The sequence below is a fragment of the Myotis lucifugus genome, unplaced genomic scaffold, assembly GCF_000147115.1.
Source record: "Myotis lucifugus unplaced genomic scaffold, Myoluc2.0 scaffold_5, whole genome shotgun sequence".
NCBI lineage: Eukaryota > Metazoa > Chordata > Mammalia > Chiroptera > Vespertilionidae > Myotis > Myotis lucifugus.
In genome coordinates, this window is record NW_005871053.1 from 187,778 (window position 1) to 203,653 (window position 15,876).

At 50.8% G+C, this 15,876-nt stretch overlaps 1 protein-coding gene across 11 annotated transcripts in view; it reads right to left on the minus strand.

Annotated features, from left to right (window-relative positions):
* Nucleotides 1–15,876, minus strand: part of HDAC4 (histone deacetylase 4) — a 166,788-nt gene that overhangs the window by 71,422 nt on the left and 79,490 nt on the right. For all 11 annotated transcript variants that reach the window (XM_023743817.1, XM_023743822.1, XM_023743837.1 and 8 more), the window contains exons 6-10: nucleotides 15,579–15,700; nucleotides 9,258–9,389; nucleotides 6,862–6,974; nucleotides 2,788–2,904; nucleotides 2,505–2,703 (exon numbers count right to left, since the gene is read on the minus strand). In XM_023743817.1, the coding sequence (XP_023599585.1) occupies nucleotides 2,505–2,703; nucleotides 2,788–2,904; nucleotides 6,862–6,974; nucleotides 9,258–9,389; nucleotides 15,579–15,700 (683 nt within the window). The remainder of the gene's footprint in view (nucleotides 1–2,504; nucleotides 2,704–2,787; nucleotides 2,905–6,861; nucleotides 6,975–9,257; nucleotides 9,390–15,578; nucleotides 15,701–15,876) is intronic.

Genomic DNA, 15,876 nt, shown 5'->3' on the forward strand with positions numbered 1-15,876 from the left:
GAGGGTGCTGCGCCCACATCTGCACCTGAGCTAAGTGTTCAGATCCAGAGTCTGAGCTGACAGGACACATCTGGCTGTGTCTGCACTTGAATCTCAGTTTAAATTGGAACCTCTCTTGTGAACCAGGAAGTTTAATATTTTTCCTTCTGTAGGCTTTTCCTCCATCTGGTCTTTCTTTTGCAAATTGTTGTTTAGGTCATTGACCATTTTTCCAAGGTTCTATGGGCAAAAAGTTCTAACAAACCCCTTCCCCTGCAACCTGGGTATGTCCCCCTGGCAACCTGAGGTAAACAAACACTAAACATTGCTCAGGCTGAAAATGACCCTGGGTCAAGGATGTCCGACTGGGAGAAATGGTAAATGAACTGAGCACACCAGCTCCTGCTGCCCTGTGAGTGACCAGAAGGCTAGAATAACCCACCAGGTACCCACACCTGCTCCTCTACTGGGCCTTCTTCCCACCTATTCACCTGCCGAGTCCCACCTCAGGTCTTAAGCAACGATGCTCATTTCCAGAAAGCCTTCCCTGAAGCTCACCTGCCTCAGCACCCAGCCTCCTGCACACACCCAACTACCAAGCTCTGGGGCCCATCTCCCAGGGCCTGGCCAGTAGGACACACTGGTCTGAAGGTTTGGTTCGCCGGCCACTCGGTCACTGTGCTCAGCTGGGTGGCCAGACCAGGCAGTGCCCACGGTTCTGTGTGGAGCTGCAGAAACAAGCCAGGACTCTGCAAATAGTTTCCTTCTCACCTGGAAATGAACCCGATTTCTATGCGCTGCCCTGGCTAGCTGCTCAAACTCAGCCTCTGGGAATACTGGGACTTTGCTCTTTCCAAGAGTAATGACATTGTGTGCAGAGTGCCTAATAATTGAAAACATACGAGCCATACGGCCTGCGGGGAAGGGGACACAGTGCCCGAGACCCTCCACCTTGCTTGCTCTCTGACCCGGCCAGCCACTCCTCCCACACGGGCCTGTTTCCAGAGCACTTGTGTGTGGAGCTGGTATAACTTGGTCAGTCTGTCCAACGAGATCATAGGAAGCAGATAGGTCTGTGGGCCGTCCACTTGGGGGGACTCATACACTGACATAGGAAACTTGCAGTGAGAACTCCTGGGTCCTGCTCAGACACAGCCACCTCAGACACCATGGCTCTCACTGGGCTCAGTCACAGGGATATTTACTACGCCTATGCTATCTACTAGGCATTGCAGACTGTGTGGGTGCCGGGAGAGAGAGGATGGCAGAGCTGTAGGAAAATGCAAGGTCTGGGCTCCAGGAAGGAGGCAGGACAGACACAGTGTCCATGGAAGCTGACATAGAATGAGCACATGGGAGCAGGACAGGGGCACAGGAGCTGGCCTCATGGAAAAAGGGGTTTTGGGAAAAGGACAGGGCTTCCAGAATCACCCTGCAGGCCAGTCAGCGAGGAGTAAAACTGGCTAGTTGATGAGCTGCGTGGGAGGAAGAGGCCCAGAGGCTTGACACAGCGTATCTCCAGCTCAGAGCTGGGGTCTCACTGCAGCCAGCCGCCCAGAGCTTTCTGTGCCATGGAAATGGTCCAGGTTGCCCTGCACCAGTAGCCATAGGAATATTCGCTATGCCTCACAGGTGACTGAGTGCTTTTAACTTTCAATTTCAGTGTTAATAGCCACATGTGGCCAGTGCTCCTGCACTGGACAGCACTGTGCTGCACAACGGGGGGACTTCCCAGGCCCTGATGGAAACCTGGTGGCAGCTAGAGGACAGGATGGAAAGGCAGGAAAGCAGTCAGGAGGCGTCATCCCACAGGGCCCAGGGGTCCTGGAAGGACACGACCCAAGCCCAGACCAGCCAGTGACTCTAAGGAACCAAGTGCTCGAGAGGGACAAACAAGCATAAAACAGGAAAACCAAACCAAACCCCCGTCTGGACCCGTGTGCGCCACATTTGGACTCTGAGGCCTGCAGGTACCTGCATTTCCCACTGAGGTTGGGGGTCAGAGATTTGGAGGTGAAGCTCTAATGTTGCTGTAGATTTTACTTCTGAACAGAGAGAGAGATTCGAGAAGGCAGAAATGAAACTGAGGACGGTTTCCAGATGAGGACGGGTGACCGCAGCCCCCACACGTCTGGCAATCCTTAGTGACTCTGTACACCATCACTGCTATGAAGACTCCATCACAGATTTCCCACTTTTTCCTAAATACAACTGTCCTTTAGATGGGGCACCGTTTTAATAAAAATTTACTGCTGATAGAAATTGACTGTCCTCCCAAGTCAGGTCTGTGTTTCTGCCACTTGCTTAGCTTGACCCAGAGGAAGACGCAAACCAGAAGAGCCTCAACCTCCTCTTGAGAGGGCAGGACCTGTAATTGGCATGTCGTCCACCCAGTTCTGTGAGGGAGACATGGAGCATCATGTCACATGCGCGGACGTGGGGGAAGTGAGGGAAACACAGGGTGGAACAGGCCTCCTTGCCGGTTCTGTGAGCTGGCAAGGCCTGATGCCATGCAGAGCGCTCACCTGTGACGAGGGGCGTCTGTGTGGGTGGCTGCTCCAGTAAGACCATGTGCTGCAGGAGAGGGTTGTGAGCTGCCCCGCCGTCCCGCTCCAGGGGCGCCGTGCTCAGGTAGGGCGTGAGGTGGGTGCCAGGAAAGAGGGAGAGCCGCTGTTGCAGGGCTGGGAGAGCCAGTCTCTCGGCTTCCTGCTGGCCTGCCGCCCCCTGGAGAGGCACAACTGGTAACGTCTAGGCTACACGCCTGTGACAGCTGCCCCGCACCACACAGACCCTCGGAAGCCTACTTACAGCAGAAGGGCCGGTGGCAGGAAGTCCCAGTGTGATGTTGGGCAAGGATGGCGATGTGTAGAGGGGAAGTGGGGCCACGGAGCCTTCCCGAGTCACCAGTCTGTGTGCCAAGCTGGTCTGGGGACAGAACACAGGACGACCATCACACAGAGTCTGCTCTGGCCAAGTGTGGGCAACCACACCAAGGGGAAGGACAACAGAAAACACTTCTGGGCAGATCATGCCCAGAATATAAAGATGAATTAACAGATTAGAGCATGTAGGTGAGTGTAACATTTCAGAGCAGGCGGCAAGCATAAAAACATAGATTCATGATCCACCAAATTCTCATTTTTATTCAAATTGCTTACTCATGGCAAAACTACAAGAAGAAAACCTAGGAAAATGTATTTTAAAATATATTCTTAGAGTTGGGAATGTTTTTCTAAACATAACATCAGAGGCAGAAACCAAAGAGGGAACTAAAGATGAAAAAAAACCCTCACATGAAAGGGAAAAAATGGTGATGACAATAGTAGCAAAGTACAGGACAAAGGTTAATATATAGAGAGCTCACAAATCAAAAGCAGGCTCGTTTACACATGGGGCACCAGTTTGGCAGAGGCTTGCAGTTACTTGGAATCTTGTTCGTGATGTGATGTTAAGTTAGAAAAACAAGTTACAAAATCTTACACTTTTTAAAAAGAAGACTTGGACTATTTTAAGTGTACAGCAAAAGTGAGGACTAGAAGGGCAGTCAGAAAAGGGTGAGCAGTGAGCAGTCTGCAAGGAGTTGAAGTACTGAGATATTTAACATCTTCTGCTTCTAGAATAAACCTTCTTTGATAAAAAACATATTCACCAGCACATCCCTGCACAGCAAATGTGCGCTGAGCCAATGAGCAAACCACCAATAGGTGACTTTGCCATGGGGCACGAAGGTGGGGGTGGCAGAAGTCTGCAAGATGAAAAATAACGTGAGGAATGAACATCCTGACTTCCTCCCATCCTTCCCACAGTGAACAACATAATCAAGGATGAGAACCATTTCACTTCCAGGGGAAAAGCTGTGGACTGAAAGCTGTTACACGTTACTACAGATAGTGGTCACTGTCTGCAGCCCTGCCAGCCTGCAGGGACAAGTGCCCACTCTCAGAGTGAACATCTCTGCCTTGCAGATTCCCCAGGTGGCTATGTTGATGGTGTCATATTTTGATGTCATCAAGAAACATACACTTAGTTTCTGTGCTAAAGGCAGAACAGGATGGAACGGCTTTACTCACGAGGAAGGAAACAGCACGTCTTGTTCCGGAGACTGGCTGCAGCTACCTGTACAGCTACCTGTAGTCACTCATGTAGTCAATGGTACAGTAATGATGAAAGGACGACTGTGAAAGCACTCTTCCCACACAAAGCAATTTTGTTAGAAGTAAAATACTAACAAGCTATGTTTTAGGGAACATGATTGCGACTGCCAAGGAAACCATGGTTCCACTGAACTGAGATTCTCCAAGAACGAAGAGATGTTCTATTGTTTCCAAGGTTGTAACTTCCTCTTTATAACCAAGGCTATTTTTTTTAACCTAAGTTATTTTTAGAAATAAAGCTGCCTCAGAATTACTTGGTAGGCTGACTTGCCCGCATTTTCAGTGTCAATGTCTCTGTCAGCTTCTCAGTTCTGCATACGTCTAGGGTTGGGGTCAGAGTGCCTGTGGCACCACCCTGCCAGCCACACCCCAATCATGGGCACACCCTAGTCACAGGCGTGCCTCAATCACATCTAGCCTTCTGAACTGGACGGAGCCGCTGTCTGTGACACAGGGAGCCCTGCATCCTCTGTATAAAGGGGGACAGGGTATAGTGAGGCTGAGCTCCACGCCGTCCAGGGGTCCCTTGCCTCCCTCCCACACAAGGATCCTACACAGCCTCTGGACTGGGAAGCCTCTGTGCCTCTCAGGGAACTGTCCAGTCCTCAAAAAGGACACCTACATACCCTCACATTTTCTAAGACTACCCTGCCAATCCTCTTAACATTTCTTGTGAACCCTCCTACATCTTCTATTAATTTGCACTAGCTTAATTTACATTAACGTGTGACTTGGAAAAATTAACACATACTTTAAACCAGAACCATGTAAACTCACCCAAATAAGGCATCCCTACAAGATGAAGCATTAGGTACATACCGCTATTGCCCACATGATGATCCTGACATCTTATTCCGGAAGCAATTTCTAGGCTGAGCTCTACGCAACTTCAGGCCACACTGAGCTATGACCTGAACACCCAGGAGGACTGTCAAAACGTTCTATAATCTAAATAAGCACTTAAACAGGTAGGTTGAAAAGAAAAGGTCATAAAAGGAGATGTATAAAAGAAAAAGATGAGAAAATGGGGATTAAGCAAATTAAACAGTAATCTTAGTTTCCAAAAATCTGCTTATCAATAGTGTCTAGAACTCTGTCAGCCCTTTGGAAGGGCTGGATTCGTTTCTATTTAAGGAGGAAAGTAAAAAGCTATGTCTAATAAAGTATGGCCTCCTGTCAGTTAGAACAGAGAACACAGAACCCACTCAGTAGAGCTGTCTGGGCACCAAGCAGACGGTGTTTCTGGCTCAGTTTGCCAGACACTCAATGCCGAGGAGGTTCCCCACATGGATCCCCGCCCACATCCCCACTCAGCAAGTGCAAAGTTCTCTGCTCAAGACTGGACCGCTCGACTCCCTCTCCCCACCAGCATGAGGAGCCGGGGAGAAGCAGGCCCTTGGCTGGACCCTCGCCCTAGGTCCCGAGCCTGCACAGGGCTGGGGCAAGATAGGCGCTCCAGAGACACTTGGGGGATAAATGGAGGGAAATGAATGTAAGAGTGGAGGTCCTGGAACCTACTGCTGGAAAGTCACTCGACTCAGGTCTGGTCAAGGGAACGGCATGACCTGAAGCTGGCCCTGGGGCCCTCCACCTGGCTGAAGAAGCCATCCACCTCTTCTCCTAGGAGGCCCTTCTTCCCTCTCCATCAACCTCTGCATCTGATGTTCCCTCTAAGTGATTCCAGAACCCTCTCTGTACCCAATCCGTGATGCTAACTGACACCCTAACCACCTCCCAGTGTGGCTCCAGCGTTCCTGACACAAGTACATGTGCCTTGTTGGCCAACATTTTGAGCTGTGTATCTCTCAATACACAACAAGTATTTTTGTTGTTGTTAATATTCACCCGAGGATATTTTTCCATTGATTTTTAGAGTGATTTTTAGAGAGAGTGTAAGGGGGGGGAAGAGAGAGATAGAGGAAACATCGATGTGAGAGAGATTCATCGACTGGTTGCCTTCCGCGTCCATCCCGACCAGGACCGGAGATTAAGCCTGCAACCAAGGTATGTGCCCTTGACCGGAATTAAACCTGGGACTCTTCAGTCTGCAGGTTGATGCTCTATCCACTGAGCCAAACTGGCTAGAGCAGGGGTGGGCAAACTTTTTGACTCGAGGGCCACAATGGGTTCTTAAACTGGACCAGAGGGCCGGAACAAAAGCATGGATGGAGTGTTTGTGTGAACTAATATAAATTCAAAGTAAACATCATTACATAAAAGGGTACGATCTTTTTTTTTTTAGTTTTATTCATTTCAAACGGGCCGGATCCGGCCCGCGGGCCATAGTTTGCCCACGGCTGGGCTAGAGCCACAAATTTTTTCATTCCCATCCAGCCAGGATTCCAATGGGCTCCTGTTCCCAACCAGCACACAGAGCCCTGTGCCATGAGGTTACGGGCAGCTGGCACCATTGGCATGTGGTTCATGAGGAGGATGGATCTAATGTGTTCTGAAGAGCCCAGGAGGAAAGGGGGTGTGGAAATGTTCTTTGACCATGACTCTCGTATTGGGAACTCCTGAGTCCTATGTAAAGGAGGTCGAGTGATGAGTGGCAGACAATGAAGTCCACACCAGTGCTCTGCAGGCTGCCTCGCTCCTCAGTTTCCCTCACCACGACCTGGACAGTCAAGTCTGAAGGACAACTGTAAGATGCAGTCACCTCAAGCAAATCAGCTCTTTGAACCTGCCTCAGGGCCGGCAGGAAACAAACAGAAAGCGGGACACTGACCTCGGCTGGGATGCTGGGGACGGCGGGTGCGATCCCATTCTCCGTGCTGATGCTCCCGGAGCTGTTGTTGGGCGAGCTGGGTGCGGAGCCGGGGGCACTGCTGCATGCAGAGTCTGTAGTGGAAAGACATGCCGTCAGCCATACTTGGCTCAAGTCCCAGGAAAGTCATGGGACTCACCTATTGACTGGGGCCTGAGCTGCTGCTCACCAGCTTGTGGACAAACTCCAGCAGGAGAGAACATGACCAGGGTCCCCAAACAGCACTGTGCAGCCCACTCCCCATTTTTAGCTTTGTTAACCTTTCAGTTCTGTGGACGCCACAGCTGAGACTTTTGAGCTGTACACATTATCAATTTTATTTCTCTTTTGCGTTTTCAGATGATCTTAAAGACCAGTAAAACAAGCCCTTGGACACTAACTAATATTCTAAACAAAAGGCCAGGAAACACACAAGCCCAATGACTGAGAGCAGGGAAAGGTTACTTGTGGTCACTAGGAAAGCCATGCACCATTAGTGTCCACTTTGAACACATCCTCTCATCCTTCCTGAGTTACATCGAGGTCCAGGGAAAGTAGAGCTTGTAGTTTCTGTGACTGATCTGGGTTATGTGGAAACACACTACAGCTTGTATGAGTAACTGTGAAGGTACAGTGGCTGCACGCTGCTCGTGGGGAGAGGGCTCCATTCGCTGCTGCTGTGACAGAGGAGAGGAAGGTGTTCTGTCCAGCTGGCCTTCTGAGTTCCAGGGGAGCGGCCATGAACACAGAACTTGCTTTCTCTGCCCCAACCTATGACCATGGCCACCACCAGGTCCCGTCTGCTGGGAAGTCAGCTCTGCTCAGAGCATGGGCCCCTCTAGCCACTAGGGCCGTGCTGCCTAGGACACCTGCACCTGTCCCTCAAGCTTTTTCTGGCCTGTGCAGCGTCCCTCACGTCCTGGCCCAGGTTCCTTTGGGTGCTTTTTCTATGAAACACACTCAGTGTCAATCAGGAGTTGCACGCCCAGTCTGCTACTTGTCTCAGAGTGATGGTCTAGTGACTAGTCTCTTGAATTAGATCGAAAGCTCCTGGGCAGCGAGGAGCTGAGTCGTTTTTGTGACCAGCCAGGTCCTGACTCACAGTAGCATCAGCAGTCAGGGCTGACATGACATTCACTCTAATGCTCAGAAAGAAGCCCGGGGACAGTTCCATCTCCCCAACAGTGTGGCTAGAAATAAACGCTGGCCTTAGAGCTGGCCCTGACCAAGGTGCTGCTCAGAGGAAACCAGGCTGTGTCCGTGGGCACACAAGTGCTTTAACATAACGGGATTCTCTAATTCACACAGAAGTGTCAAGCTGGTGAAACCAAGAGGGACTTCAGACAACGTTTCTTCATTTCTTTAAATGAGGCCTCTACACTAGAACAACTAGAAGAAAGACCCCACATTGAAAAAGGAAGACAAAGACAAAAATGGCTCCCCAGATTCTTTTACACTAATCCACAAATATGTGGAGGTAGGCTCTAGGCTGGGTTTCCCCTGGGCTGAGGAACCTCAAGAGCAGCGGGGCAGGGCTCCAGGTACTTATCTCATCCTGAAGGTATTGGGACTCAGAGTGTGAGATGTGGCCACTCACATAGGGAGGACCAACGCCGAAGGCGCCCTCCTGGTCCCAAGAGCCTTGGTTTTCAATCCAACACTGTACTTGGTGCAAATGCCGCCCCCCCCCCCCCCATTTCCAGGTACCTCTAAGCAACTTCTTTATCCTGTGCTTTCAGGAATGTGGACGTGCGCCCTCATGACATGGTGCACCCCCAGGAAGCGGGGTGTGCCCTCAGGATGAGGGGTGTGCCTTGGGTCAGGGGTGTACCTCGAGGTGGGGTATATCTTGGATAGGGGATTCACTCTTGTAAGGGGGTGCTCCTGAGGACTGGGGTGCACCAGGGGACCTGGGGTACATCCCTGTGAAGGGATGGGCACTTGGAAAGGGTCTCTGCCCAGTGGGTGTATTCTGCGTCTCCACCACTAGGTGGGATCCAAGAGCAATGCACTCATTACGAGAAAGTGGAGACCTGGAGCTCCCCATTTCTCTTCTGCCTACCTGCTGGCCCCTTGCTGAACCATTTTGATGCTCTAGTGGTTCTAGCATTGGAGCAGGTCAGACACGTGTGACTCCCCACTAACAGGGCAGGATGAGTTAAAACCCCACCTTCAGAGTAACCTCAATCTGAATTCCTGCAGACCTCTCTTGCCCTGTTAGCTTTGTTGTGCTCCCTGTGCCTAGTGACTAATGCCGGAGCAGGGACAGGTGTGCAGGGTGGGCTTCAGCCTCAGAGGTGCTAAAGAAAGAGCCTCATGGAGAAGGTGGTGCTGGATTGGTGGGCAGGCAGTGGGGTTTAAACTCTCTTCTAACATACCTGTGACTTCCAAGGGACGCTTTTTTAGAGCAGTGACCACAGGCCCATCTTTCCTGCGCAACAGAGGGCTGCTCCGTCTCTCAGCCACTTTCTGCTTTAGCCGGGACCGTAATTTCAGATTGGGTTCTGAAGCTGCATGAAAAGGAGACGTGATTACAGCCAGACAGACACAACCTGGGTCAGGGTTATTTTGTGGTGGTTTAAAAATATGCACACTGGGTAAATATTTGCTTAATAGCTGAGTGAAGGCACTATCCTGAGGCCTGTGGGCAGAGTATTTTCAATCATTCAAACAGCGAGTAAAACACATCTGATGCCTTTGCCTACATTTCTTCACATATAGGATTATAAACTTGTGTCAGTGGTGTCATCAAAAATAATGCTGTGCCCTGACTGGTTTGGCTCAGTGGATAGAGCGTCGGCCTGTGGACTGAAGGGTCCCAGGTTCAATTCCAGTCAAGGGCATGTACCTTGGTTGCGGGCACATCCCCAGTAGGGGGTGTGCAGAAGGCAACTGATCGATGTGTCTCTCTCATTGATGTTTCTAACTTTCTATCCCTCTCCCTTCCTCTCTGTAAAAAATCAATAAAATATATTAAAAAAAAATAAAAATAAAAAAAATAATGCTGTAACTGTGCCTTACCAGCAGAGGGGAAGAAAACTGAGAACTGGGCATTTTGGGGCTTTGTCCCATGGGCATTATTTTGACCTTACACACTTTCCTGCTCACCTGCCACGTATCACAAACCCAGAAGCAAGCTGCCTGCTGGAGCACCTGTGTCCTCTGTGAAGGGCACTAACACCAACCCCACTGGGATGAGGGTTAACCAAGCCAGGTCTCAACATCCTAGTTCACCCAAACACAGGCCACAGGTGTTTTGGCTTGGTTTGGTTTTTATTCATAGCTCTGCTTGTGTGGACGGAGCTATTTGCAAACCGGGGACTCTAAGCCCATGGTGGTTCCTAAGTCTTCTGTACCTAGAACCCAGGCTACCCCCTGACCAATCAGGTATTAATTGTTTTGGCCAAAGGTAAACTGAGTGGGGGGGGGGGGTGAAAGGATTAAGGAAAAGACAGACAAGAGAATGAAAGCTGGGTCTCGGTGGGATGCTGCTCCCTAATGAGGAGACAGCGCCAGCGCCCACAAGCCGTGTCTTTATTTTATAGCAGATGCCACAAGGCAAAGTAGGGGCGTGATCACGTTGTTTACAGCATTTTCGTGAGCTCCAACCTCACTCAACTATATGCACCTGAACTCTACCACAAGGCACGTGGGGCCACATGTTTGGACCATAGGTTCAAGCTTACAACCAAAGCTGTTGGCTATAATTGTGCTGGGTGGGCCCTGCCCTCCAGCTGGGACTTGCACTGGGACTTGCACGTGGCAATGAGAGGACCCTGTCCTTTCATTAGTCCGAGGTTTGAACCTAGCCAAAACACCGTAACTGCGCCCCACAATTAATCTTTATACACTCACATGGAATGGTGCCTCCATTAGAAGATTAACTGAAAAACTGAGTTACAGGACAAAATGCAGAGCAGGTATTTTAACAAAAAGACAGCTATATACACCACACACACACACACCCACCCAACACACAGGCTCTAAACTGTCTGCAGATAACAAACTACTGGCAGTAGCTGCCTTGGGAAATAAGACTCAGGGTGCGTACTTTTGTGTGTTAATTTAATATAAGCATGCTTTACTTATGTAATATTTCATTTAAAAAAATGTACTCTATGTGATGCTTCAAGGTGGTGGGTTTCCTAAACCCCCTGCCCTACTCAACTGGGCTCAGGGCAGCTTTCCCTCTGAACAGTGAAACCTGCAGATTTGAAAAGATCAGCACAAGAGCTCACTGGGCACTTTTCATACTGAAAGGAGGTCAAGTCTGACAGGTGTGGGTTTGAAGGCTGAACACAGAACAAGGTGTGAGCCACTTTCCCAGTGTACAAGCTGCCTAGTATTGAACAACACTCGCTATCCCTAAGAGTTTCTTTGGAAAAGCACAACAAAGTCTTCTTTAAAACCCCCTGAACACACTCATGCCCATTTTTTAAGAGCACTATTGCTCCATTTTCAAGATGGGTAAATGCGCCTGGTGGGGTCATCTGCCCACGTCACCCGGTGAGGGCACGGCTGACTGTGGAGCTCTTCCTCGCCCAGCAAGGCAGCTTCAGCCAGTGACAGAGGAAAACCCATCGGGCTTCCCATGGCAGCAGTCAACTGATACTTCTCGTGAGCCACTGCGAACGGGGCCATCCATGTGGGGAGGTGCAGAGCTGGATGAACGTTTTAGAAGGAGGAGCAGGAACCTGGGTTGCAGTAGTGAATCCAGGCTAGAAGCCAAGTTGTGGGCCTGCTGCCGGGCCCATCATGGTGCAGGGACCATTGGGAGCACAGGCTCCTTTTCCAGGCGGGCCTTTCTCACTGCAACAATTCTCCACGAGGCTGAGGAAAGCCTGGGATTTGCTTTGTACAACAAACAGGGAAGACAGTATGCCCATGCCAACCAGCTGGTCTCCTGCTGGGGAGAGTGGCCACTGTGTTGGAGAGCCAGGTGGGGTCCTGAACAAACAGGCTCCATGCAGCGCAAAACTGTGCTGAGGTCCCAGAGTCATGGACAACGTGGAAAAAGGGTTGTGGTGGAATGACAACAGATTGTTTTGTGGCTCTGGTCTTTTTTTATCAATCGGAAGTCACATTTACAAGTCTTTATGAAACAACTAGAGGCCCGGTGCATGGATTTATGCACTGGTGGGGTCCCCAGCCCTGGCCTGTGGGGATCAAGCTGAAACGAGCTCTTTGACATCCCCTGAGGGGTCCCGGATTGCGAGAGGGCGCAGGCCAGGCTGAGGGACCCCACCATATATGAATCCGTGCGCGTACCAGGTCTTTAGCATGCATATAAGATCTTTGGTTAATCTCTTCCCGCCCTCCCCCCTTCCCTTCATCAGTCTGTTCCATGTTTCCATGCCGGTGGTTTCCGCTCCTGAGTTGAGCATCTGCCCCCATGGTGGTCAGTGGGCGTATAGCTACTGGTTGGCTGGTCGAATGGTCGGCCTGTTGCTTAGACTTCTATATATACACTAGAGGCCCGGTGCATGAAATTCATGCACTGGGGGGGGGGGGGGGGGGTGTTTGTCCTTCAGCCCAGCCTGCACCCTCTCCAATCTGGGACCCCTCGGGGGATGTCCGACTGCCGGACATCACTCTCACAATCTGGGACTGCTGGCTCCCAACCGCTCGCCTGCCTGCCTGCCTGATTGCCCCTGACCACTTCTGCCCACCAGCCTGATTACCTCCTAACCACTCCCCTGCCAGCCTGATAAATGCCTAACTGCTCCCCTGCCGGCCCGATTGCCCCCAACTGCCCTCCCCTGCCAGCCCGGTTGCCCCTAAATGCCCTCTCCTGCCAGCCTGGGCCCTCCCCAGCCAGTCATCTTGTGGCTGTGGGCGCTGCCATCTTTGAGGGTGTGGCAGTCAATTAGCATATTCCCTTTTTATTGACTGTGGACACTGCCATATTTGAGGGCGGGGCAGTCAATGAGCATATTCCCTCTTTATTAGATAGATTTTTCAGCAGCTAGTATCTTCAGAAATAGAATGACCAAGATGCTACTGGAGAACAATAACATCCATATGCACCATCACTGTGACAAAACTCTGCTTTTAAAGGGGAAGAGCCTGCTTTCCTCAGTATGAATGTAGAACCAAACGCTGTACTTCATGGAAATCTCAGGTTAAGTCGTTTGCTGCCCCACGGACCAGGTGCTGGGGATGTTGACACTTCTAGGACATCTGTCACTGCTGGACTTGAAGAGGCTCAGAAAACCAGGGTTAGGGCATCCCCTGAGGCTCCACCCAGAAGACCCAATGGGGGTGGGCACCACTTCACCTGCTCTGTACCCCTGTCTAGAAATGACCCCTCATATTCTGGTTGAAGGTAGAGGACAACTCCTGTCAATCACTGGGAAAGGGGCAGGGCTAGAAGATGAAACCTGACATCCCAGTAGAACAAGGTATGCCTTGATGTCCAGACTTCTGGCTGTAAATGCTAGTGTTTCCTTCAGTGAGGTCTTCTCAAGGGGTGTCCAGTGGTTCCCTAGATTTCTGACTGTGGCATTGAGGAAAGGGCTGAGGGTGAGAAGTCTGGCCGGAATGGGTCACTGGCTGGGGAAAGGATCAAGAGTGCCCTAACAGCTCAGGAAAACACAAGCAGATGCTTGGCACTGGAGGCTACCTCAGGGAGGCATAGGAGGCCAAGAGCTCCCTAGTTATTAGGCAGCTGGGCAGGCAGGGTGCTCCAATTCCCCTGAGGATGCAAATACTCGGACAGATGGATGGGCTTTTCTCTTGAGACAGGACAGGTGAGAGTGTCACCCACAGAAGCCACCAAAGCCCAGGCAGGAGAGCAGGATGTGTGGAGAGCAGTGAGATTGAGGATATATGTTACATGCTCACACACCGTGAGACTGCCTCTTAAGGATGGACAGGTGGGCAAACTGTGTGCAGGGCAACAGAAATTAAAGGTAAAATCATGGGATTATTTAATTATACATCACACCTGTTAAAGGTGATCATTTTAATTCATCCAAGGCATTTTGTAACTAACATTTCATTTAAAGAGTTTCACATAACTGACTGTATCCGCAGAAATGTAAATATAAATTATTTAGAATTAATTAGATGTCCAGTGTTTGAAAGAAGACACCTGTAGGATGACACAGAACATCTCACTGCAAGATCTCATTTAAACATTTTCCCTGAAATCTTCGTATTATTAATATTATTGATATGCTACTGATGTCTTTTGATAACTGACAGTGCAGTCATTTCTTGATTAAGCTCTCTGGGCACCAAGCACCCTCCGCACAGGAGGCAGGGCCTTGGCCTGAGTCTCCCTCCCAGCCCGGTGCCCGCCACTCACCATGGACTCCAGCTTTGCAGGTCTGCACTTGGTTAATTACAGCTCCTAAAGGGGCTGTGAAGGGCAATTGGAGGGTGGGCCCCAGACCCTGACAGACACTTCTTTCTGTCCAGCTGGTGGACGCTCTTTTTAGGGGAACTCAAGATCATTCTTGGCAGATGATGAGTGAGAACCACACCTTCAAAGTAAAGAGGAAAGGACAGAAGCCCCACATCCACCTTCAGCATTAAAGGTTTTACACTTGTTCGCAGGACCCCACCTCTGGCTGGGAGGGGCTCCAACATCTAGTCAAGGCTCTGGGGTCAGCACCAGGGACATGGCCGTACTGCTGTGGCCCTTTCCTCTCACTCACTTCGACTGCTACTCAAGTCTCGCTGAGGTTGAGCTTCAACCTCCTTCCCTGCAACTTCCAGCTTTGCATCCTGGTCTGACCCCTCTCTGGGCACAGCTCCACCTACTGAGAGGCCCCACATCTCAGTCTTAGGGTGGGCTGGCAGGTGAGCCCCCACCCCCAATGCCTCATCATTGGGGTAAAAGACCTGGGGTGTGACTGCTTTAAAACATTTCTGTCCCGAATTAACCGAAATCTTGATAACACAAAGTTTGTTTTTACAAAAACACAGCTGCACAGCAGACTATTCCCATTAAGCAGGTGTCCCCACATTACCCACACTGCCCTGTGGCCCAGGCTCTGCTGCTGTTCAGGCCCTGGCCTCCCCGAGACAGAGCTCTGGACGGCCCTCCTGCTCTAACCCTGCCCTTCCTCAGCCCCAGTGCACTGCCAAGGGCACTCTCATCTTCTTAAACGCCACTGCCTGCTTAAACCACCAATGCTGCAGAAAGTCCAAGAGGCCCGGCACCCTGTTTACATTTGTGACAGAGGTGCTGCTCCCCTCTGGCTTGTTACAAAGGTGCTGCTCAAACCCCTGAGACCTCCCCCTGCAATGTCCCTGATGTCTTTCTCATACAGCTTTTCCCCCAACTCCAGGGCCCCGACCACCCCCGCAGCGTGGGCTCTGCCCAGAAACAGCACTGAGAGCCAACAATAGAAGACCTCGAGGCCCGTCACAGGAGCAGTTGTGTTCCCACACCCACCAGGGGACACTCTAGGCTGGGACAAAGTACAGCACACCACCAAAAGAAGAGTAAGTTTGCATGTTTACAAATGAGCTTGAGGGTTAAAAAGTAGGTGCACATATATGACGTTCATTGCTTTTGGTATGAATCACACAGGAATACTTAAGAATATTGTTTAAAATGATGCTCTAATAAAGTAGCACCTATTTAAAATAAGCAAGGGCTTCCTGTTAGTGCCAGGTGGACCTGGGGATATGGGGGGTGCAGGTGCAGAGCCCACCCCATCCTCACACCAGCAGACAGGGACACTGACCTGTTTTTCTGAGAGGGAAGTCGTCTTTGGCGTCGTACATGCCCAGGACCGGGTGGTTGTAGGAGGCCGACACACCGCTCTGGGGCGGGGAGCTCTGGTCCAGGGAGCTGTGCTGCGTTTTCCTGGGGATGACATGCAAAGACATGGCTTAGTGAGTGTGGGGCATGGACCCAGTGTAGCCTGGCTCCTTGGAGCAAGCCACACCGAAGTCCGAGACACTGTCCCCATGAATGGTCCCCGCTTTGACATCAGCTCCAGCTCAGCTGACGGCCTCCTGGGCAGACCAGCCTCCTCTCTG